A 25,622-nucleotide genomic window follows, 5' to 3' on the forward strand; every position below is an offset into this window, starting at 1 on the left:
ATCTAGTGTGGTGTAAAGCAAAGAATGGGACCAGGAATACTCATGTTCAGACTCAGGCTGTACCCCTAAGTTCTGTGGTAAGTTAGTACCTCTCTCAGCTTCAGTTTATAAAGTAAGATTACCACTGTCTGCCTCACATGACTGATAAGGATTAAATGGTCACAGTGCAGGGTCAGCACACAATCAGTACTCATTCTCTTACCCTTCTTGCCCTAGGACTTAGAAGGCCAGAATAATCCTGATACCGTAACTACTACTGCTTTCATGAATAATGTACCTGGATTCGCTTATATACCAAACATCTGCACTCTTTGTGGTGTGTACCATGGGCCTGGGCCAATAGAAGAGCAGTTTCAGGAGTTGATACAGTGGTCCTGGACTTGAAAATATAGGATCTGGTTCTTGTTTCAGGCAGCTTTGTTGTCCTTACTGCCTTAAGCTGTTGCTTCAGAGTGCTTCTGAAACTAGAGGTTTAAAAAATGATTCAGATGGCTTTATTTGGTGCTTATACTTATGTACGTACTACTCTGTGTGAAAGTGTCCCTTTCCCCTGACTCAAGGATACTTCTACTGAGTGTCTGTATTCAGATCAAATGTGCTTCCTCAAGTAGCGTTTTCACCACCTCTCTCAAAGGAGGTAAGACCTCATAACTTGTACTTTCATGAATTTCCTTAAGGTCTTTAGTGTTTTTTTTTAAGGTTTTTAGTTTCACCCTATTTGTATGTGTCTAATCCGCCACCAGGCTGTGAGTCCTCAAAGGCAGACACCCTTTGTAGCCTTACCTTAAAAACTGAGACTGGCACTTTACAGGCATATAGTAGATCTTTGTTGTGTCAATGATTACACTAATTTAATGTGGATCTTTTTCTTCTTCCACTATAGTGCAGCTAAATCTGTAACATACTTTATGTCTTCCTTCTTACAGCATCTTTTCCTAGTCTTCATTTCAATTATTCCTTCTCTAGCATTCTTCCTTTTTTTTTTTTTTAAAGATATTATTTATTTATTTTTTTTATTTTTATTTTTTTTTTAAAGATTTTTTTATTTATTTATTTGACAGAGAGAAATCACAAGTAGGCAGAGAGGCAGGCAGAGAGAGAGAGAGGAGGAAGCAGGCTCCCTGCTGAGCAGAGAGCCCGATGCGGGACTCGATCCCAGGACCCTGAGATCATGACCTGAGCCGAAGGCAGCGGCTTAACCACTGAGCCACCCAGGCGCCCTAAAGATATTATTTATTTATTTGACAGAAAGAAAGCAAGGGAGCAAAGCAGGGGGAGTGGCAGAGGGAGAGGGAGAAGCAGGTTCCCCGCTGAGCAAGAAAGCAGGCCTCAGGGACTCAGTCCTAGGACTTTGGGACCATAACCAGAGCTGAAGGCATACACCATGAGCCACCCAGGTGCCCTGCAGTCTTCCTTTCTTTATGCAGATTCGAGTTTCTGACCTAGGTCATCTTCCTTCTCTGAAGAAATTCGCTTAGCCTTTCTTGCAAGACAGGTCCCTTGGTGACAAACTCCTTTAATTTAGTTTGTCTGAGAAAGTCTTTCTTTGACCTTCATTTTTGAAGGTGATTACACTGGATACAGAATTCTAGGTTGGTGACTTCCCCAAAACTTTTTAAGTATTTCTCTGTTCTCCTTTCTTACATGGCTTTTAAGAGAAATTCAGTGTAATGTTATCTTTGTTCCTCTGTAGGGAAGGTATTCTTTACCTCACCCCCACCCCTTCTTTCCAGATCTTCATTTTGTCTTTGATTTCCTGCAGTTTGGTATGATATGCCTGGGTAGAGAGGCTGTGGTACGTCTCCTGTTCGGTGTTTGCCTGAGCTTCCTGCATCTGTGGTTTAGTATCTGCCACCAAGTCTGGCAAATTTTCACCCCTTATTACTTTGAATATTTCTTCTGTTCCTTTCTTTCTTCTCCCTCTGGGATTCCCGTCACATGTTTAGTAATTGCCCCATGCTACTGGCTTTTCTTTTTGCTTTCTTCCTACTGGCTTTCAAGTCTTGGGCATGCATACACTTTCCCTTGTTCCTGTATATGGAAAGGGAAGTGGTGGTTTTGTGTTCCCCAACCTGGTAACCAGCTATTACCACGTCAGGGCCTGTGAACTTGAATTCACTTCCCTGTAATTTGTACTCTATAGGGGAAGAATTCTCCTTTCACTAAGCTTGCATAAAGCTCCTTTTCTGCTGAGTGTTTTCAGCAAATAAACCTCATCCGGAAACTAGATGGCAGTCTCTTGTTTTGTGCAGCAAAAAGTGAAATCCAAGCTTGCAACTGGTGGGCCCCAGCAGGAACAACCAGCCCTTGGAAAGGACCAGCAGCGGCAACGGAAAGCAGCTCAAAACCACACACAGGAACAAACCAAGGCCCCCCTGGAGCAGAAGGGGAGGGTGCATCCGACCTCGTGGACAGGGTTCCAGACCAAGGCTGAAGTGGAGCAGGTGGAGCTGCCTGATGGAAAGAAGAGAAGAAAGGTCTTAGTGCTCCCCTCACACCGAGGCCCCAAAATTAGGTGAGATGCAGAGTGGCGGCATAGCAGGGTGGTGGGCTTCTCCCAGGGTTTGGTTTTGCTCTACCCTTTTCCTCTTTGTGGCTTTTGTTTGGATGAAAGGTACATTTAGCACTCTGTCAGCCCCCCATAAAGGGTTAATGTGCAGGCATCTCCACACTGACAGAGCTGTGCTCTGGGAGCAGTTGGAGGCCAGAATAGGAATAGCCTGGGAGGAACTCCTGGGGTGGCTTTTGTGCCATTCTCCTCCTCTTCTGAAGAGCTGCCTCCCATCCTGTCAGCTGAGGCCCTCTTACTTGAGCTTATCTTGCAGATCCTGTTTGAGGCAACGGATTAGTGCTATCAACAAAAGTCAATCTTTACAAAATACTTGTTAAATAAATGATGGTTTTTGAGAATCCCTTGAGGTTTTAAGCCAAAATAAAAAGTATACACATGTTGAGCCTTAGGATATTATGTTACAGTTTCCTCTTTTAGAATGACTTATCCTGGGCTTAGAAAGAGCCAGTGCAAGAAAAAGCATTTTATCTGGCGGTGCAGACAGCCTCGGAGGAGCCAGTTAGAGGGGGAGCTCAGAGTGACACTTACCTGACCTCTCATTTCAGGCTGCGGGACAAAGGCAAGGTGAAGTCTCTCCCCAAAAAGCCAAAGCCCCAGATGAACCAGCAGAAGCCAGAGAAGCAGACATTACCTCCCAAGCAGGTGAGTTCTATAGGGCACGAGGCTTTGGTACAGCAGGGCTCTGCCATGTCTGGTAGCCACTTTTGTGCTTTGATTAGTTAAGCAAAAAGAAAGGGCTTCTGGATTGCAACACCCTCTTTTAGAGGCTGTTGAGGCATGCAGTTCTAAAAGTGGAGAGAACCTGGGTGCCTGGCTGGCTTAGTCAGAAGAGCATGTGACTCTTGATCTTGGGGTCATGAGTTCAAGACCCATGTTGGATGTAAAAATTATTTTAAAAAATAGGGGCACCTGGGTGGCTCAGTGGGTTAAAGCCTCTGCCTTCAGCTCAGGTCATGATCCCAGGGTCCTGGGACACGCATCGGGCTCTCTGCTCAATGGGGAGCCTGCTTCCTTCTCTCTCTCTCTCTCTCTCTCTGCCTGCCTCTCTGCCTACTTGTGGTCTGTCAAATAAATAAATAAAAAATTTTTAAAAATTATTTTAAAAAATAAGTAAATAAACTTAAAAAGAAATGGGGGCACCTGGCTGGTGGAGCATGCAATTCTTGATCTTGGCATTGTAGTTTGAGTCCCATGTTAGGTGTAGAGATTACTTAAAAATAAAAATCTTAGGGGCGCCTGGGTGGCTCGGTCGGTTAAGCATCTAACTTTGATTTCAGTTCAGGTCTTGATCTCAGGGTTATGAGTTCAAGCCCCACATTGGGCTCCACACTGGGCATGGAGCTTACTTAAAAAAATCTTAAATAAAATAGATAAGAAATAAGTAAATAACTAAGTTATTAAGTAAGTAAATAAATAGATAAAATAAAAGTAGAAAGAACCTGCATATTACTTTCTTTACTTCGACAATTCTCTTATTTTACCTTTTCCTCAAGCATACTGACCCTCTGCCCAGAGTATGTTAAGGCGAACTCAGCTTCACATGTAAATATGCCTTCTATGAAAATGAGGTGTATTGCTCAGAAAAAAACCTCGGAATGCATCTTCAACTGACTGGTCTTAAAAATATGTATATATTATGCCTTGATCATATCTAATGAAATTAATAAGAAGCCCTTAATATCCTTTAATATGCAGCTCGTATTAAAATGTCCCCAGTTACCTCAAAAATATTCCTTTGTAGTTGGTTAGTACAAATTAAGATCCAGACAGATTCATACATTACATTTGGTTTTATATCTCTTAAATCTTTTTTTTTTCCCTAGAAAACTCAGTTTTCCTCATCAGACCCCTTTTTCCTATACTGATAATTTGTTGAAGAAACTGAATGATTTGCCCTTTAGAATGTATTACATTTTCGGGTGCCTGGGTGGCTCAGGTCACAATCCTGGACTTCCCGCATTGGGCTCCCTGCTCCGAGGGGAGTCTTCTTCTCCCTCTGACCCTCCCCCTTCTCATGCTCTCTCTCTCTCTCTATCAAATAAATAAATAAAATCTTTAAAAAAAAAAAGAATGTATTACACTTTGAGTTTAGCTGCTTGCTGCGTTGTGGTATCATTTTACCTGTTCCTGTGATACCCGGTATTGCCTATAAACTGGTAGTTAGATGTACAGGCTCTATTAGATTCAAGTCCAGTTTTCTTTTACTTTTTGTAAAGATTTTATTTATTTTTAAATCATCTCTACACCTGGTGTGGGCCTTGAACTTATAACCCAGAGATCAAGAGTTGCATGCTCCAAGCTGAGCCAGCCAGGTGCCCCTCAAGTTCAGTTTTCTCAGCAAGAGTTTTTCACGGGTGGTGCTGGGTGCTTGCGGGTGCATCAGCATCCTAAGGCACATAGCGTCTGGTTGCCCCATTTTTAGTGATGTTCAGGTTCATCAGTAGATGTGTAGGCTTAGAGATTGTCTGCCTCTCTCCCATTTGTGAAGTTCCCATCAGCCTCTCATCTAATGGTTTTAGCACCCACTGACAATTACTGTCTATATCCATGATTTCAATATGGGGTGCAGAATGGTGATTTTCTAGCATTTTGGTTTTGGGGCTTCCCCCCCTCCCAGTTCTTTTGCATTGTTTTGGTAGAATTCTAGAAAAAATAATCTTCCCTGGTCAACTATATGGTTACCATGATATAACCATTTGTATAGGAAAGGCAGGATAAATGCTTGATTTCATTTCTCTTTATCAGTTTTCAGAGTAATGAGTTGGTGCCCTACCACCCTCCTTTGGTGACCAATAAGATCTTTTTAGTATTATAGATTCCTGAGTTTTTGTATACTTGATGTGTTGCAATCAAATGCAGCTATTATTTTTGTCCAATTTAGGCCAGCAGAAGGCCCTTCAGTTGGGTCCTGAGTCCTTCTGATATGACCCTGTCTTTGGTGGTGTCCTTGCTTTCTGGTAGAACCGATGTCCCAGCTCATCTTACATATTTCTTCCCTGGTCCTGGCATTAGCCATTTTTCCAAGCAGCCCTAAGTCCTTTTAGTAGAAAGTTGTGGTTTTACATTCTTGAACATTTGAGGCCAAGATTTTTTTTCCCCTTCCCTAGCTCCTTCTAAGTTTTAAGGGTAAAAGAAGCATTAGCTTCTCCTACTCAAGGAATCTGTGCCTCTGGGAAGTCTGACCCACACCAAACTGTCTTATAGAGCTCCATCTCTGAAATCACATAAGCAGGATTCTCGTTGAGGGAAAGGGCCAGCAAGAAGCTGCAAACTCTGGGCTGACTCGTGTGAGAAGATTCTCACAGGAACAGTTGAGAGTGAGAGCTCTGTAGCTCCTGCACGGTGTTTTAGTGGGACCTTCGCTTAGGTGTTCCCGGTCTGGTTTCTTGCCAACAGATGGTTCGTTTGGGTTTTTCTAAGGGTCACTCTCTGAATGTCCACCTCTTGTGGCTGACAGGATTTCTTATTTTCTCTCGTGGTTGGCATAAAGGCAAGGTGATATTCAATGCTTGAAATTGATGATCTTATTTTTCCTTACCTTTCATTTATAGGCCCTTAGGAAAAAAGCTAAGGGAAATAAGACCGAAATCCGCTTCAACCAGCTGGTCAAACAATACAAGCAGAAATTACTGGGACCTTCTAAAGGAGCACCTCTTGCAAAGAGGAGCAAATGGTTTGACAGTTGATGGTGGCAGCGGACTGGATAAGAAGCTGGATTCTTGGTCAAGCTCCCAGGTCGCCACCCCTTAATGTTATTCTCTGAGGGAAGGACACCTCCCCCTTCCTCCCCAGGGCACTGCCACTGTTGGGAGGCCCCTTGGGCTGTGCACATTTGAACTTTGGACCCCTCCTCAGTGCGTGATTAGTGAACCACAAAGAGAAATCTCAGAAAAACATCGATGCTTTTTGTGTATTATCCAAGTTACTGTGTGAATTGTGTCTGTAATTATTACCCATTCAGTCCTTTGTTTCTCAAATGGAAAACAGTAGGAAAGAGGTTTCTTGAGGGCTGAATTTTTAAGATGTGTATTTTGTTAAGTGTTTCCTTTAAATGAGGTATTTTTTGGCTTTTTGAATAACAAACTTATTTCTCATTTCTAATAGATGTGAATCCTTTATTATTTATGAACATTGACATTCCTAACTCTAGTTCAGTTACATAGTTCTACATAATGCAGGAATTAAGTAAGAATGGAGAAAAATGATTTCCAACCTAATCTCAGAGAATGGGAGAGACTGGGAAAGTCACTGAGGGCAGTGGGGCCTGGCAGAGAGAAACCCCTGATAATTGCTAGCCAGATAAGTGGGTTATTATGAGCAGTTGACTAGAAATCGGTTTGCAGTGGCCCACTGTCAGTAGCCTCGCTGGTGATGACCCACATTTTCCCTCCTCAAAAATTAGCAGAGGTAGGAGTTGGTGGAGGAAGCAGTGAGCATGAGGCCTAGGCTCTAGGTTGTCCTGCCTTTACCTAATGGGTGGCCTTGAATCAGACGCAGACTCTCTCAGCCTTGGTTTTCTCATCTGTAAAGTAAGCAGTTGAACTAAAGGTTTTCTCTGATCCATTTTGGCTATACTCTTTTTATAATTCATTCATTCTAATTCATACTCTTTTTTTTTTAATCCTTTCTTTTTTTATCCTCAGAGAGGATAGAGATGACTCATTACTTCCCCAAATTTTGGAGGTATTGCAAAAGCTGGGAGGGATGGTGAGTAAATATTAGAGAGTCTAGATCCAAAAAACATCATGATAGCCTGAAGGGATGGGCTGAATCTGATAAAATGAAAATCACTGGGAGCAAACATAAATTCCTTCACTTGGGTTCAAAAGCACTGCGGGCACAAGTTGTGATTGGAGAGTTTGAGTTGAATGAATTCACATTCTGAAGCAACAGTATGGCTGCCACACATGTAATGGGATCATTAGCAGGAGAAATGGGACGTCTCCAGGGACGTCTTTAGTGAGTGAGCTGCTGGTATTCTGGGTTGGCCATATCATACCTATGAGACAAATGTAATGACCAAGTTGGTGAAGGAAGTCAGAAAGAGAGATGGAAACACAATTGGTCATGAGTTGGTTGTTGTTGAAGCTAGTCATAGGTAAATGGAGATGTATTATATGGTTCTCTCTGCTTTTGTGGACATTTGAAATGTTCCATAATAAAAAGTTAGACTTTAGAAAGTCCAATGAGTAACTGAAAGAAACCAGTCTGACTTGCCTGAGAAGGGAATTTTTGGAGTGTTACCAGCTGTTGGTAGAGCACAGAAGGATATATGGAGGCAGATGAGTAAAAGTCACAAGGAATTGGGTTTTGGAAGAACTTCAGTGTTGCCATCAGAGGGGAATGAGTCCCATCTCTGGAACAGAACAAGTAGAGTAAATCCAGGATAGTGCCAGGGGGTTCTAGTACCCAAGGACTGGGCTAGAGGAGACCATAAGGATTGGTCAGCTGAGTAATGTTTGACCCCGGGATGACCTGAAGATGGGCTTTATGTCTCTACCCTAGTCCCTGAGGCCCCTTTCTAAGGCAGACGTCCTCATTCTCTCTGTGGTGTTCTGCAGCTACTTGGTCCTCATGAAGTCTGCCCCAGGCTGAGATGGTGTAGCTCCTGCAACAGGCAGTGCCCTTGCTTCTCCAGCCCCTGCCCCCTCTTCAGCTTGTCTCTATCTGTCTCCCTCTATTTCATTTTTGGCTTCTCAGCCCTTCCTTCAGTTTCTTTGACTCTACCACCTCAGAACCTTCATGTTTGTTCCCTTCGCCTGGAGAAGTTTTCCCTCAGATCTTTTGCTTATCACTCAGCTCTCCACTGAGCTGTCACTCCTCCTGGAGCTCTTTCCTGGCCAAAGAAGGGCTCTTCTTCCCCTCCTCTCTATCCTGTCCCCATCACTGAGTCCTGTTACTGTGCTTATTTTCTAACGAGCGCTCAGTCTCTTCGAGACTGTGTTTGTTCCCCTAGTTAGAATGTATGCTTTGTGAGAGGAATTTGATTTCTCATTGGTCCTGGAGGCACAGCACCTAGAGTTGAACCTGGCACATAGTAGGTAAGGAGTAAATATTTTTTGAATGAAAAAAAAAATGGGCAAAGGAAGAAACAATACCCAGTGGGTCAGAGAAAGAATTGGAAATATAGTCCAAAGTTCTTGACTCTCTAGTCCAAGCTGGTGCTATAATAAATGGTGCTTACTTGAGAACTGTTGCAACCCTAGGGCTATGGCTGTTGCAGTATCTTGGGAGGACCAATGAATGCTCAAAAATGCCCTAAATTGGTTAAAAATGGATAAAGGAGAGACCCTGAAAATACTTAAAAGCCTTCCTTGGGCAAGAACCAAAGGACAGGGGCTGTATCTCCAGAGTTCTCTTGAGACAGTGTGACCTAGGAAATTTGAAACATTCTTTTAGTAGCTTGGCCACACACCTGTCCTAGGAGGGTCTGTACACTGTGGAGGGAGCAAGATGCATTATCAAGGTGTACACTCCACCACCTTCCTGTCAGCTGGTCTGTCTTCTCTTGGCCAACTCTGCTCACTAGATCCTTTTTTGGGGGGGTTTACAAATATCTATAAATTAACATTCATATGTCTTAACATTTAGAAGAGATAAAAATTGGTGTTCATTCAGATAGCTTTGCCATATTCTCTTGGATCCAGATGCTGCTTCTGATAGTGTTAGCAGTCTAGCAGAGTTAGTGCTTGGTGCTTTTAAAAAGTGATATACAGATCAGTCATCCACTTTCTCAACAACCAGATTCCTTATATGGTATCATCCTTCAGGACACCTTACCGGGGGTTATCTGGGTAGCTCCATTTACCTTTCTGTTGGGAGTATTAATGCATGAGAGTTGTGTTCGCTTCTTCACTTCAGAGCCTAAAGTTTCATGAAATGGATTTTCTGAATTGAACATGAAGATAGAGGTACAGACTGCTTAGTTAAAAAAAAACAACAACCAATACCATTTCATTAACATCCAAAACCAAATGCCTTCAGTCAGACTGTTAAGTTTCAGGAGCGTCTTCCTCCTTGGTGATGGTAGCCTGGCTCAGAAATCTTTCTTTTAAATATAGAGTCTTAAGATTGTGTGCTGCTTCTTTGCTTTTGGGGTGGGGGTTACTTGACAGTTTTGAAGACTCTGATCTAGGAGGTACAGTCCCTTCCTTTGCAGGTTAGCCTGCAACAGCATTATGTTTCAACTGTCTTGAAGTGAGATCTGTAAACTTCTGAGACGGAGTTAGGACATGTGAATTCATTCTTTTTAAAGTTTTTCATTTTAATTCCAGTGTAGCTAACATACAGCGTTCTATTCGTTTCAGGTGTACAATATAGCAATTCAGTAATTACATACATCACTGGTGCTAATCATGACCAGCGCACTCCTTAATCCCCATCACCTCTTTCCCCCATTCCCCCACCTCCCCTCTGGTAACCATCAGGTTGTTCTCTATAGTTAAGAGTCTGTTTCTTGGTTTGTCTCTCTTTTTTCCTTTGCTCATTTGCTTTGTTTCTCAAATTTACATCCGAGTGAAATCATAAGCTATTTGTCTTTCTCTGACTGACTGATTTCATTAGCATGACACTCTCGAGATCCATCCATGTCATTGCAAATGGCAAGATTTCATTCTTTCTTATGGCTGAAAATGAATTCATCTTTCAAAATACTTCCAAACATCTTGTGGTATGTTTTTGCCTTGAAAAGAGTTTTTCCACTGAAGCATTCAGAGCCTAGAACCTGAGGGCACCAGAGATCCCCTTCTGACCATTATTTGGCCTTCAGTCATCTGAGGAAGCAGGAGGTCAGATATGCCAGAGTGAGTGCTAACCACTCAGAATCTTCAGTCTTGTGCCTTCTGATTGAACCAAGGAGCTAGTTCTCTGTTTCATAGCCCCATGACTCTCTTTTTGAGACATGATTGACAGACATCTGCCAGCTCTGTCATAGAAGTAGCAGCTTTGCCCCACACAACTTGGTAAGTGCCTGCAACCTCTCCGCTCCATCATGGCAATAGCTACATCGTCAGACTGTGGGATGCCCAAGATAAACTGGTATTTCAGTTTGTTTCAGATGACGTTCACCTGTGCTTTCCCCCGCTCAGCCCTAACTACTCTTCCAGGGCGGGGAGGAGGTTGCTTCGTTTCTCTCAGGCCAGGTAGAGATGTGCAGACTTCCTTTGTCCAGGGTTGACCAATGTAGAAGTTACCCACAGTCGTTGTCTTATGTTGGTTCTCTATTTCTTGTTCTGATGCTTCTTCCTTACCAGGAGTAACTGCAGAGTCTGAGGCTGCTCATTGGTTGGGGTGCTGTTCAGTGGCCCAGCCATGGATGGGTCGTAGGTATCTCTGCAATTACTCTGGCTTCTGATTCTGAACGGGCGTTTGGCCACAGACGGGCTCCCGTGCTTGAGAAGGAAATCACTGGGAGGAGTGTGGGAGACACAAGACTGAGCCTGGTAACTAATCCTGAGAAGAAAACTGCAGAGTCACCAAACACCTTTGGACCCCCTACAGATGGAGTGTCTTGATAGATGGCTAATCTGGTTTTCCTTAGACTTGTCCGTGCTGCCCAGAGCCCGCCGCCATTTATCAGACAGAGGACTTCACTGCGGCAGAGTCATCCTGAATCTCTGTCACTGGCTGTTTGACAGAAGGAAAATCCTTCCTGCCCTTGAGGGAAGGGACTATATTTCACACTTTCCTATGTACTCTGCAGTATGTGACAATGATTTACACATAGTAGGAGTTCATTTCATTCTGTCGAACTCACTGAAGGCCATCTGTTTTGAGGCTTAGTTGGGCTTATGGAGGACAAGAGTCATTTCCTGAGTGAGGTCTGTGAAAGGGCCCCCAAATACAAAGTAACAGAAAAAGAATAATAAACAGCTAGTCACAGTCCCTTGAGTACACCAGCTGGCCCCATTTTATTGTTCTTTGTCCATCCATGCTAATTCCTTGTCCAAAGTGAACACCTTTCCGCTGGTGTGCTATCTGGCATTCAAGTTCAGGCCAGATTTCTCCTGGGGCGCCTGCCCAAACCAGGGCACTGCAATCCCTCCCTCAGTCTCTGACACTTCCTAGGTGGCAGCCATTGACAGAGCATAGGTGACTGTGGCTGACCTGTCATTTCTTTAGGTCTTGCCTCCCCAAGGAGACTGTGAGCCTCCGATGGCAAGAACTTGCTCTGTGATCCCAGCCCCAGGGCTTGGGACATGGCTGACCGTTGGTTATGGAGGATAGTGAAGATGAGGGATACACCAGACTGTCATCTGCTGCAGTGATCTCTTCCCAACCCGTCCTTTCGTTTTCTTTTTGCTCAGCCTCATTCCTTATAGTAGGTGCTCAATAAATGTCAGTTCCTTCCTCTCCTTTTCCCCTCCTCTTCTCACTGCACTGTTGTCTGAGCTTCAGTCCACCAGCAACTCCCCTCAGATGCTGCTTGGTCTGCCTTATGGCTAGAACCCAACCCATCCCAGAGGCCTGTCCCCTCTGCCTGAGGGACTCCTACCCTCATGCGTAGGGCTGGATGTTAAAGGCTCTTTGTGCAAAAACCTAGCTGTAAGGAATGGATTCTCAAGTGTCTGCTCACTGTCAACCTCTCTCCATTTTCCCTGCTCTTCCTCCTTCATGGATGGACACTCCATTGTCTACATGTACTTTTCAATCAAAAGATAACTCAGATGCTTTGATACTTTGATGAGGTTTTCCCTTGGAGACTACTTCAGAAAAGATTCCATCTTTGTATGCTAGCCCACATAGGGGAAGATCCTGTCATGGCACTTGGCACCTCAGATGGAGGGAGAGGTCCAGAACATTGTTCTTTTCCTATTTGCAATGAGAAGACAGAATTCTGGTGCACCCTTCTAATAAAATAACGTGGTATTGTGATTTATAGTAAGAAATACATATTTGGTCTTTGTCTCCTTGTCTCCACACAGATCTCCTAAAACCCTTGGAACTTCCTGTGAAGAGAGCAATAAAGGTGTCTTTTGTTAATGAGGTGATTTAGGGATGCACCTAAGGATGGGGGCTGGTTGCGAGAACAGCTGACCATGTGATTAGAGGCTGGAGGTTGAGTTCAGTCACCAGTGGCCAATGATTTAGTCACACTCAGGCCTATGTGATGAAGCCTCTGTAAAAACCCAAGGGTGGGTTTTGGAGAACCTCCAGGTTGGCGAACACGTGGAGATAAGGGGAGAGTAGAGTGCTCAGTGAGGGCAGGGAAGCTCTGCCCCCTTTCCCCAGACCTTGCCCCGTGCTTCTCTCCTGTCTGGCTCTTCCTGAGTTCTATCATCTATAATAACCTGGCAATCTAGTGTATAAATGTTTCTTTAAGTTCTGTGAGCCACTCCAGACAATTAGTCAAACTCAAGGAGAGGTTGTTGGAACCTCTGATCTCACAGCCTTTTGGTCAGAAGCACAGGAGACAGCCTGGATCTGTGACTGGCATCTAAGGGGGCCAGGGGCAGCGGGCGGTCTTGTAGGACTGAACTCTTACCCTGTGGAATGTGATGTTACCTCCAGGTAGATAATGTCAGAACCGAATTGCAGGACCCCCAAGCTGGTGCTAGTCTGAGGAAGACTCCACCCGTGGGACTGGGGTGCAGAGTTGTAGTTGGTGTCAGGATAATAACTTGTAAGAGCACCCCAGAGAACATTCCTGCCCCAGCAGTATGGTGGCCAGCCATGGCCAAGTATGTGAGGTTATCTAGCCCTCACAACAGCCACCAGCTCTGCAGCAGGGTCCTGGAGGGCAAAGCAGGCCTGTATTTCTTCAGAGTTGGCAAATGCCACGAATAAATGAAGAACACCTGAGCAATCGGGTGCTGCGACTCCCGCCATGCTGCGGTGTCGGAAGCCGGAGAGCAGCCTCCCTTGTCTAGTCAGACCTGCCTACTACACAGGCCTGCCTTGTGTAGTAAGTGGATTGGAGGCTGTGATATCCATTTCAGAGATGGGGCAAATTGAGGCCCAAACAGGGTAGGTGGCACTGGGCTGGGATTCAAGCCCAGGTCTCCTGACTCCCAGGCCAGTGCTCCAACCTCACCTGTCTCTCTGGCCACATGGCCTGCCCTGTGTCATCCTTAGTATTCCCAATGGCACAAAAAAGTTTCCTGAAGGAAGCCCATATCTTGTGTGTCACCACATCCTTGATGATGTGGCTCAAAAAATCCTGTGGCTATTGAGAGGGGTAGGGCCACAGCCATGGGTTCTAGGTCATTAAAAAAGCAAACCACAGGCCCAAATGGTGTCTCTTAAGCCAAGCCACAAAACCCAGGCTTAATGCCTAACTTGCCATTTCAGTCTCCCCCGGAAATCTAATTCTCAGCCTGTCAATCAGGAATTTTCTGAAAGCACCAATGAGGTCATCTGTCACATGGGGGCCCCCTCTGTCCCCCAAAGGAAAATTAAGTAAACTACCTAATAACACCCCTTTGCTTTCCTCTAAGGGAAGGTGGCTTTGCCTTTCTTTTCTTTTCCTAATAACTTTCTTGCTCCACCCTCCCTCTAGAAAACCCTTCCGTTTTGTACAGCTCCTCACAACAGTTCCCCTCTACTGGGAACTTGGATCCTCAGCTAGATGGGCTGCTGCCCTATTCATGAATTATTTAATAAAGTCAATTAGATCTTCAAATCTACTCAATTGAGTTTTGTTGTTTTAGTAGTATCGGTCATAGAGTGTGGGCAAAGGCAGGGCCAGTCACCCTCCCTCACCTGTGGGAGAGGGCAGCCAAGGCTTAAGGTGAGTGGGGATGTCCCCCAACCTCTCCCGGCTTCAAGCTTGCCTCCTGATGGGAGAACAAACACAAAGGAAAACTTCTCCTTCCTTCTCATTTTTCCTGATCCTTCCCAGAGGCAGTCGGATGTGGGTGGGCAGCCTGGTTATGGGAGAAGTTGCTGAAGTTGCCTGAGGAAGCCGTCTGGCTGTGACAGGTGCAGAGTGGCCCCAGGACCCCACCTTGGCAGGGACTGGGCCTGAGCACTGCTCCTCTCACATGAGAGTCAGCTCTGCAGGCGGCCTGCTTTCTCAGAGCCTTTGCTTACTCCTTACCTCAGGTGCTCTTCACAATAATCCTGGCCAAGGTGACCGAGGGGCAATCGTTCTGGACCGTTCTCCTGAGGTCATTGAGGGGCAATCATTCCCACTGCCTCACAGCTGGCGGCAACTGGCTGGCTCTGCTAAGATCCCCGGCCACCCAAGCGAGGACCAGAGCAGGGCTCTGACCTGGCCCAGAGCTGTCTCTGGGGCCTATTTAAGGAACTGTCTTGTATTTCAAAACACTTTTTGCCGGGTACATCAAATGTTTTTAGGATAAAAAATGGTTTCTCTTTTTCAAATTATGTGGTAAGAAAAGGAAAGACACTTTATTCTCGCACGTTCTTTGGATGGTAGCAAGACTTTTTAAAACTTTGTTCATGTAGTTAATAATGCCAAGTTCTGATGATAAATTATTAACTGAAAAACGAAGTCCTGTGCTTCACCACCTCCTTTCCCCTCAGGGCAAAAGAAAGAGCCAACCCAGATTTTGGGAGTTGCTCTCCGTCTCCCTCCCTCTCCCTCTCTGCTGCCAGAAGCCAAATGCACTCGTATACATCAAAACTGGTGAAAAGAATTTGAGCAGTGAATGCCTTTACTTTATGACTTCCTTACCTTGGCTTTGCGTCTCCAAAAGGGTGACTTGGCTCCACTTGGTTTGTGCACGGCCTTTCCTGGAATCCTGCAGGCATCGTCATTCCCCTGGAGGTCAGATAATGGCTATTTATTTTCCATAGTCATGGAAGTCTCTGGGGAGAGCCATGGCAATTTGACAAGGACTATTAAAGGGACATTAAGATTGAAGCAGCTTCTCAGGAGCTCACACACCCTTGCTCCGGCTCTGTGGGGACAGCTGCCAGCCAGGCTCTCCTGCCCCGTGGCCAGCTGTGTGTGGATGTGGCTGGCACAGGGGAAGAATCCTTTGCCTCCTATTGCCTTACTCTCCACAAGAGGATGGGTGCTCTAATGTCAAATATAATAGTTCATAATAGCTGCTAATAGTTCCCCAGCACTTAGTCAGGCATGTGCTAAATTATCCCATTGAGCAAAGGCTTATCGCATCCTCTCCCCACACTGAGAGCCTGGATGAAGATAACAGAAGGGAAATCTGTGTAGGTAAGCAGGCAGTCCCTTTGCCCTCCACTTACAGACCTTCTGGGACAGGAAACTCACCACCTGCACCAAGCACCCCATGCATTTCCACACAGCTCAGAATATACAGCCTGGTTGTGGGCTAATTAGCTGAGTCAGTCCCCTCTGTACAGCTGGAGCACCCATGGATCCCTCAGTGGCACCACCGAAAGTCTATTTCTGGACCTGTCCTCCCTGCTGGGGTACAACTGTAGGAGGGTGGGTGGGGTGGGGTGTCTTTCCCTCTGTCTGCCTGGCTCCCAGGGCATATTTGATAGAGAGCAGGCACTTAAATGAATGTAGTGAGAGCTATTGCCAGGAGAAGCCCCCACCCCCCACCCCGTGGTGAGCTGGGGTGCCCAAACCTTCCAGGAAGCGTAAGTGTTCCCAGGGGCAGGACCCACGTGGCTCCCAGGAAACTGTCACAGGGCATCTGCGTTTCTAGCCTCTCAGCGAGATTCAGGCAATGTAGGGCTTTAACAAGGGACTACCTAAGGACAAGCGTCCTTTCCTGAGGAGGTAGTGAAGGATCTGAGTTGCTCCAGTCGCGTGAGGGACTAAAGAAGGAAAGTCTCCTCCCAAGAGATTTCCAAGTTCTGGAGGGTAAAAAGCACCATAGGAGCCGGGCAGGGCCAGGTGTGTCCCCGGCAGTGCCAATGGGCAGGAAAGAGCGTGGGGCTGCTCCTCCCTGACGTGAAGCCCATCCTGTGCCCCACACACAGCCAATCTCCCTAGGAGACTGTGGTGACAAAAGACGAAGGCCAAGGGACAGGAGGATGACCTTGGACAAACCATGAGACCCTTCAGTCTTCTCTTTGATCATCTGTAGAGGTGATAAAGCCCACTTTGCAGGACCATTAGTGTGTGCCGAATGGAAAAGCATTGTGAAGGAGTGGGGAAGTCCTCAATCAGGGCCAGCGGTCTCTGGGGTGCTTGGAAAGAAGGGGCTCCGTGATGCCTTTGCACCCAGTGCCCTGGGTAAATTCATGGGAAGGGGGAGAAAGGATATTGTCCTAGAAGCATTTGCCCATCACCAGACTACTGGCTAATTTCCACCTCCCTCCTGCCTGGGGTTGAGGGAGCCCACCCTGTCCTTGAGGCTAGGAGCGAGGCACTGGCCCCACTATGATCTCTGCAGGGAGACCCAGACTCGGGGATGAGGCTCTGCTCCCAGGACAATGTGCCCTCCTCAGCCTTTGCTTCTTCCCTACAAAACCGCAGGGAGAACGGTCTGTCTTGTGTCCATGTTTTACCTCTGTGAGGAGCTGGCTCTGTCAATGGGAGAGATGGAATGCTGTGAGGAGACCCCAGATCAGGGGCACCCAGGCCACCACCCTACCTCTTGGCTCCTGGCAATCGTTGGTAACTTATTGTGACCCAGCCCAGACTTGACCTCAACATCTTTTCAACACAACAGTCTAGGCGACCTCAGTTGAGTTGGCATGCGAGGTGAAACCTTCTTGCCAATTTTGCTATAAGGAAACATGCTTCCTTGCCAAAGTGTAACACAGTATTAATAACTGCTTCTAATCGCCCTCTTGTTACATTCCAGGCATCTTGTTAAGGGTTTGTGGGCATTAGCGGCTTTAATCCTCACAAGGTCAGGAGGCAGATGCTCAGAGTGTTTTGACTGAATGATCAAATGAGACACAAGATAGACGGCGCCTGCCTTCACTCAGCAAATGTTAACTGAGTCCTGACTTCCTGCCAGGAGCTCCAAGGGGAGTGCAGAGGGAGGGCATCATACAGAATTCAGTTCCGGCCGGCTTGGAGCTCACACTCTAGGAACCAAACCCCAATCTGCCTCAGGATGTCTGATCCAAGGTTCTTACCCAGCTCTGCTTGGAGCCCTCAGACAAGGGACAGAGAAGAACCCAGAGGCCAGAGAGTCTGGCCAGAAGGAGTGTTCATGGTCCTTGAGGGTTCATGTTCAGAGACTGAGTCTCCACCTTGAGCTTCTCTCAAAACATCTGCCAGCATTATAACCAGAAAACTTGGGGTTCTAGGGGGAAGTCGAGAGAGGCCTGTATTAATTTCCTAGGGCTGCCATGACAAAGCACCCAAGCTGGGGGGCTTAAAATTACAGAAATGTATTGTCCCGCAGTTCTGGAGGCTGGAAGTCCAAAATCAAGGTGGTAGCAAGGTGTTGGATTCTCTGCTTTGCCTCTGCTAGCTTCTGACATTTGCTGGTAAATCTGGCATTGACATTCCTCAGTCTAAGATGTGTTCTCCCATCTCGGCATTACCCGACTGCCTTCTCATGTCTGTGTTCCCCTTCGTGGGGGTGTCCATGTCCAAATCTCTCTTCTTATAAGAACACTAGTCGTATTGGATTAGGGCCCACCCTAATGGCCTCACTGTAACTTGACTACCTCCACAAAGACCCTCTTTCCAAAGAAAGTCACATTCACAGGCACCTGGCCTTAGAAGGACTTCAGTGTGTTTTTCTGAGAGACACAATTCAACCCATAACATGTGTAACAGGGCCTCTGGCCTTTTTTTCCCCTCTTCTTTTCTTTAAAAAAAGCTTTATGTAATTCCTTTTGAAATAGGCAACACATTCACATGGCACAAAATTAAAAGAGACAGAAACTCTCTTCCTCCTAACCTTGGTCCTGAGCCACTGAGTTCCCGTACCTGGAGGCCCCCGTGTTAGGATTCTTGGGCGCTCTTCCAGAGACATTCTCTGCACATACAAGCGCCTGAGTACATATAATGAGGAATATTTCACTTGGTGTTTGCACCAGGGTTTTGTTTTGTTTTGTTTTGTTTTTGTGACATGTCCTGGAAATCGTTCCTTTCTTTTTCATGACTGCCTGGCATTGGATTCTATTACTGTGCCGTCACTTAACTACCTCCTGCCTTGATGGAACTTTCATTGGCTTCCAACCTTTTCTATGACAAACTGCTGTGAAGACAAACCGTGCACATACATCACAGTATTAATCATGTTTTTTGTTTTCTCTATGACGCTTTGACATCCTGGGGCTTTGATGGTCTAGGGTTAGCTCCTAGGGTTAGCTCTTTTCCAGGGATAGTTAACATCTTGCCTGAGAGCACTCCTTTCATAGGAAACCCACCTCCTTTATTATCTCTCTCACACCAAGTCTGTACTCCCCCTGCCCTAAATCACTCCAGGGCCGGGTACCCAACAACTAGGGGTCACCCCTTTAGCCCAGAGCCCACTGGGACAGTATGCAAATTAGTCAATCCTAAATCTGTCCACTCTGGCTTGCCTCGCCTTTCCCATGGAAATCACAATGGAAGCTTGTGCCCATGCTTTCTCCTAGCTCCTCCAGCCTTTTGCATAACCCTGTGCTTCTCTGTGTGGCGTGGCTGGCCCCCTCCTCTTGGGAGTGGTGAGCAATAAACTCTTCTGGTACTGGCAGTTGTCATGGCAACCCAATGCCATAGGTGTGTGAACTAACCTTATTGTGATAATCATTTTGCAAAATATATGTGTATCAAGTCATCACGGTGTACACCTTAAACTTACAGTATGTTATATGGCAATTATATCTCCAGGAAATGAAAAAAAGACAGACAATGGTCTCTGTGTCTATCATCTTACCATTACCATGCCTGATTAAAACAAATCCCAGGTGCATGTTAAAATAGTCATTTTGTGCAGCTGTTGCTCTCCGTTAAGGGGAAAATTTGAGCCATCTTTTGCTTGGCTCCAAGGGAGCGGTGCTTTATATGCAGAGAGAAGAAAGAAAAGCAGTGGGAGAGGCTTGAAAATAAATATGTTCATTTTTATCCTGATTATAAAAATAATACACGTTTAGTAGGGAAAATCTGAAAAATACAGAAGAAAAATTTTAAAAATGAAAACCAACAATTCCTCAAAAAACGAAACATAGATTTACCATACAATTCAGCAATTTCACTCCTTAGGCATATACCTCAAATAATTGAAAGCAGGAACTCAAACATACACTTGTACACTAATGTTAACACTAACATTACTCAAACATACACTCGTACACTAATGTTAACAGCAGGATTGCTTGTAATAACCTAAAAAGGAAAACAACCCGAACGTCCATCAATGGATGAATGGATAATAGTGTGTGCCTAAAATGGAATAGTAATCAACCATAAAAAGGAATGATATTCTGATACGTGCTACAATAGGGATGAATCTTGAAAACATCATGCCGGGTGTCTTGGTCTCTCCAGGCTGCTGTAACAAGATATCATCCAATGCGTGGCTTATAAACAGCAGAGATTTATTTCTCACGGTTCTGGAGGCTGGAATTCCAAGGCTATGGCATCGGCAGAGTCCGTGTCTGGTGAGAGTCTGCTTCCTCACGGATGGTCATCATGTCGCTGTACCTTCATCTGGCCGAAGGGCTGTTGATGCTCTCTGGGATCTCTTTCATAACAGCATGAATCCTATACATGAGGGCTCCACTCCCGGCCAAAGGTCCCACCTCCAAATGCCATCACTTTGGGGATTAGGATTTCAGTAGATGAATGGGTGGAGGGGAGAGAAACATCCAGTCTGTTGCACTAAGTGAAATAAGCCACAGAAGAAAAATATTGTGTAATTCCACTTATATAAGGTACCTAGAATAAGCGAACTCCTAGAGACAGAAGGTAGAATAGAGGTTGGGGAGGGCCCGCTGGGGAGGAGGGGGAGTGGGCGCTTCTGTTTCACGGGTATAGAGTTTCAGCAGGAATGAAGTAAAAATTCTGGAAACAGATGAAGGTGATGATTACATGGCATTGTGAATGTACTTAATGCCACTGAATAGTATAGTTAGAAATGGCTAAAGTGGTACATTTTGTGTCATATATATTTTACCCCAATAAAAAAAAATTAAAATCATCCATAAATAATGCTGTTCAGAGGGAAAGGTAATCTGGCTTATTTTAACCTCTCCTCCCCCACAGCATGTGTGTGTTTTATAAAATTTGGTTTACAATATACATATAATAGCAAGGCTTTTAGTTTTACATTTTTATTGTGAATGTATTCATGCCATTAATTAAATTAAAATCACCTCCTTTAATGGTTATATAATTTAGCATACATGACTGTGCAATGATTTCCCCCCCGCCTTATTGGATACTGAGGCTATTTCTAATTTCTCATTATTATAAATTATGCAGTGATGAACATCTTTGTAGATAAATATTTGCCTACATTTTAATTGTTTCTTGAAGATAGATTTTTTTAGAAGGAGAATCACTTGGTTAAAGGGTGTGAATTTTTTTTTAAAGGGCATGAATTTTAAAACTCTATGCCCAGCAGCAGATTGCATTCTAAAAAATTTAGAATTTTCTACTTCGAATACTAGAAATGTATACTTTGGACAGTATTATGGGTATTTTTACTGTACTCATTGATACTAAGTGTATTATCATATAAAATATTATCAATTTGAAAGGCAAAAGTGTCATTTTTTAATTGATATGGATTTGATTACTAGTGAGGTTAAACATTTTTTATGTTTAAAGTCATGGCCATTCTGTGAAATGTCTGTTTGTGTTCTTTGCCCAATTTTCTATTGGGATTTTTGATTCTTATATATTAAGAATAATGGCCACTTGTCATTTCGTAGCAATTGTATCTTCCAATTTGCTCTTCACCTTTTAGTTTTACTAAAGCTATTTTTTATGTAAGTTTCAGTTTTTTAATGTAGAAGGAATATTGATTTTTCCCTCTGGATATTTTCCATTGGCTTTATGCATATAAAGTCCTTACTGCTTTTGAAAGCATACACATTTTCCACCTATATTTTCCCTTTTTTAAGTAACTTTTAAAAAAAGATTTTATTTATTTGAGAGGGAAAGAGAGAGGGAGGGAGTGAGAGTGCACGAGCAAGGAGAGAAGCAGATACCCCGCTGGGCAGGGAGCCCAAGGAACTCGATCCCAGCACCCTGAGATCACGACCTGAGCCAGAAGGCAGATGCTTAGCTGACTGAGCCACCCAGGCGCCCCTCTCACCTATATTTTCTTTGAATTTTTTTTAATGGTTCTAATGCATACATTTGTGTTGATTTCCTTGTGCTGTCACAACGAAGTACCACAAACTAGATTGTTTAGGACAACAGCAGTGTATTGACTCGGGCATCAAAGTCTCAGTCAGTTGAGTGTCCAACTCTTGATTTCAGCTTGGGTCTTGTTCTCACGGTTGTGAGTTCCGGCCCCATGTTGGGCTCTGTGCTGGGCGTGAAGCCCACTTAAAAAAAAAAAAATGAAATGTATTGTCTCAAGTTCTGGAGGCTGGAAGTCAGGCCATGCTAGCGTGCTCTGAAATCTCTAGGGAGAATGATTCTTCCTTGCTTCTTCCAGCTCCTGGAAGTCTCCAGGTTCCGTGGCTTGGGGAAAGGTGTAACTCCCATCTCAGCTTCTGTCCTCATGTGCTGTCTTTGTATAAGGATAACAGCCATATTGGATTGGGGGCCCACCTAATTCTCCAGGGTGACCTTATCTTAATTAATTACGTACACAACGACCCTATTTCCAAATAAGGTTATGTTCTGAGGTGCTGAGGGTTGGGACTACAATATATATAATTTATTTTATTTTTTTTCGCCAAGGGATACAATTCAACCTCTAAAAACACCAAACTCTTTCATCAACTGGGATTTGCTTATTTGGTTGTGTGGTGTGAGAGGAGGTATAATTTCCCCCAGAAAGTTCAACCGATCATCTCTCTGCCACTTATCAAATAATGCTGTCTCTCCCAGCAGGACCGTGATGCCGACTTCTGCGGACTCTAGGTTCTCTCACACGAACTTCTGTTTGTGAGCGTGACCCATGGAGGTGTCTGCCAGTCCTTGCCTTCAGGGCTATACTATTCCATAATATTAGCTCTGTTGTATACTCACTATCTGATAAGGCAAAATTCCTCTTCGTCCATCTTCAAATGTTTTCTTAGCTGTTCTTGCCTAGGAATGAAATTTAGAATAGCTGTGGCATGTTTAACAACAAAGCCATAAACCACCTTTGACTTTCCACTGGGCAGTGTTCAGTCATCAGGTTCACTCCATGGCACATTGGCTTGTGCCATTTAGGAACACAGTGCTTCACGGCACGTATTGGCACGCCTTTCCATCCAACGTCGTTATGGCCTGTGTTCTAGAAAGTTCACCAAATCTTAAGATCTAGTGTTCCCATTTGCCACATTTGTTGGTAAAGTCAATCCTGGGCATTTTGTTATTGTTATTACTGTTGTGATTACACTCTCTGCCCCCCATGTGGCCCCCACATTTTATTTTCTAATTGGCTGTTGCGAGTTGATGAGGAAGCTATTGAATTTTGCATGCAGCCACTTTATTAAATTCGCCTGTTAGTTCTAATAGCATTTCAATTTATTCTTGTGGGCTCTCTGGAGCCTTTTGCACAAACCAATTCAGATGAATAATTAACTTTCCGGCTGTATCAATGACCTTCCTTAAATCAGGTCTCTTATAAATTTAGGAGTTTGGCTGCAGGAGAATGAATTCTGTGTAAACGCAATGTGAATAGGGGCCTTGGACCATTCTGGCAGCTTCCAGAATGCTTATATTCTTTCATTCCTGATTTCATTGCTCAAATCTGGGCTACAGGAAAAAAAAAAAAAAGGCGATCAGAATTGTGAACAAAAGAATTCAGTTATCAAGACATTTATTGCAATGTTTTTTGTTTATAACAATGCAAATTGGAGACAACCTAAGCATTAACATGAGTGAATTGGTTAGGTCAAGAGTTTCCTTTGCTTTCACCTCAGCCCCCTGATCTTCTCTCTTTCTACCCATTCCATATAGGCCTTGACCTCTCCCTCCAACCACGGCCTCAATTATCCTGCTGGCCGCCGGAGCCTCTAATTCGGTTCCAGAGGCTCTCTACACCTCTGCATGGCATGGTCAGAGCTCAGCCTCTTTCTTCTCTGCTTAGGTTGGCTGGTGGGACACACTGTGAAGCAGAGTTTTGTGTTTAGTTGCTGGGGAGGGACTTGGAGCAGCATCTGTACGGGAGTGAGGGAAGGGGACTGGGCAAGAGGGGAAGTTGAACCGTGATACTGTTCCAGCAGAGTCATCAGCTGATCCCATGGGGAAGCTGGGCTGGCCCTTCAGAGTTGTCCCGAAGAGGGGTGAGGGGGTTGGGTTCTGGTATCCCCCACATCCTCCAGGCACTGGATGGGGGCTGTACTTTGAGAGGGTGTGACTACGGGGGAGGACAGTTCCTGGAGAGAGAGCCAGCTGCGCAGCCCGTGCCCCCAGCAGGGGAGTACTACATGCTGCGTGCCTCCCTCTGGAAGGGGAGCCTCTGGTTGGCTGTGTTGCTTCCCTTTATGTGTCATCTTGACTCAGCCACCATGTGCCCAGATATTGGGTTAAATATTATTCTGGGCGTGTCTGTGAGGGTGTTTTCTGGGTGAGATTAACATTTGAGTCAGTAAACTGAGTAAAAGCAGATTTCCCTTCCTGGTGTGAGTGGGCCTGTCCAATCTGTCGAAAGCATGAAAAGCAAGAAGCCCGAGTAATAAAAAAGTCTTCCTCTCCGCCTCACTGTCTTCGAGCTGAGGCACCGGTCGCCTCCTGCCTTCAGACTCAGAATAGACTGGAACTTCACCAAAGGCTCTGCTGGGTCCTACTTCTGAGTCTGACTGAAGGCAGGAGGGGTCCGACGACCGCCACCAGGGGCCGGGCATGTGAGTCGCCCTGGGGACCTCCCAGCCCCGTCCGAGGCTGGGTGCAGCCCCCCGAACGAGCCCAGGTGGAGCTGGGGTCGCAGACTAGCCGGCTGAGCACTGCCTGTTTCTTACCCCACGGAATCATGAGAAATAATAAGTTGTTGTTTAAGGCCACCTTTTAGGCAGGTTTTAATTGCAGGCGTAGAAATAACTGAACCACCTTCCAGCCTCCCAGTGCACTCCTTTTCCTACATCATCCGTCCCAGTTTGTGGTACCAGGATCCACCAAACCACCCTGGCGAGGCACCTCGAGGTTGCTGTGGACGCCTCTGTCCATGTTGCCAAGCCCCACCAGTGCTCCGCTCGACACCAGGCTGGAGGCCGCCCCTCCTCCATTTGCCTGTCAGACCCTCCTTACCCTGGACAGACGCCACCGAGACGGGTCATCTCCAGCTCCATCCTCAGCTGGGGTCACCTCCCTAGCACGCGTGTGACCCTCTTCCTTGCTTCGGTCCTCGGGGACAGCTCCCCAGCACAGTAGCACAGTAAGAGTAACTTTATCCAAAGTACAAAGAGCTCTTCCTCACTGGGTCCCTGTTTACTCGGCCAAATTTTCCTGTTCTAACTAAAACCTCAACTTTTGCCACCCACACGCTGTTTCTCTTTCCCCCGCCTTCTCCCAGCTGATTCTCTGCTCAGGAATCCCTTCTTTCTGGAAACCGTTCTCCTCTCTACCCTCGGCATCCACCACACGTGCTGGACTGGGCACCCCTCCTTCCTTGTCTGTTCCTTCAAGTGGACCGTGACCTCCTGGGAGGCAGGCAGTAGCAAAATCTTCTTTGTGCTTCCAGCATGATACCAATTAAAAATAATACTGATAATAAAATTACTAACAACAGCTAACACTCTCTGAGTCCCAAGCCAGACACTGTTCCTTTTTTTTTTTTTTTTTAAGATTTATTGTATTTATTGTAGAGCGAGAGCACAAGAAAAGGTGGGGGTAGGGCATAGGGAGAGAATCTACAAGCAGACTCCGCACCGAGCACAGAGTCTGCAGGGAGGAGTGGAAGGGGTGAGGGGGAGTGGGGGGGGGTGTGCTCCTCACAGGGCTTGATCTCACCACACTGAGATCATGACCTGAGCTGAAACCAAGAGTCGGATGCTTAACTGACAGTGCCCCCAACATGCCCCAACCAGACCCTGCTTTAAAACCTTTCCACACATTCACTCATTGAATCCTCACCCTAAGAGATGAATGATATCCCCC

At 45.4% G+C, this 25,622-nt stretch overlaps 1 protein-coding gene and 1 long non-coding RNA gene across 2 annotated transcripts in view; one reads left to right on the forward strand and one right to left on the reverse strand.

Moving 5' to 3' along the window:
- Nucleotides 1-6,673, forward strand: part of RBM28 (RNA binding motif protein 28) — a 30,944-nt gene extending 24,271 nt beyond the window's left edge. Inside the window, exons 17-19 of the mRNA XM_082692411.1 lie at nt 2,253-2,515; nt 3,118-3,214; nt 6,124-6,673. Coding sequence (XP_082548537.1) covers nt 2,253-2,515; nt 3,118-3,214; nt 6,124-6,258 — 495 coding nt within the window. The 3' untranslated portion in view covers nt 6,259-6,673. The remainder of the gene's footprint in view (nt 1-2,252; nt 2,516-3,117; nt 3,215-6,123) is intronic.
- Nucleotides 6,674-19,438: 12,765 nt separating this feature from the next.
- Nucleotides 19,439-24,861, reverse strand: LOC309845222. The gene is made up of 3 exons (XR_014301117.1): nt 24,774-24,861; nt 22,569-22,628; nt 19,439-20,240 (listed from the first exon to the last, which is right to left on the reverse strand). It is a non-coding gene; the product is annotated as an uncharacterized lncRNA (long non-coding RNA).
- Between the last annotated feature and the right edge of the window lie 761 nt (nt 24,862-25,622).

The sequence above is a fragment of the Mustela nivalis genome (genome assembly GCF_964662115.1).
Source record: "Mustela nivalis genome assembly, chromosome: 12".
NCBI classification, from domain to species: Eukaryota; Metazoa; Chordata; class Mammalia; order Carnivora; family Mustelidae; genus Mustela; species Mustela nivalis.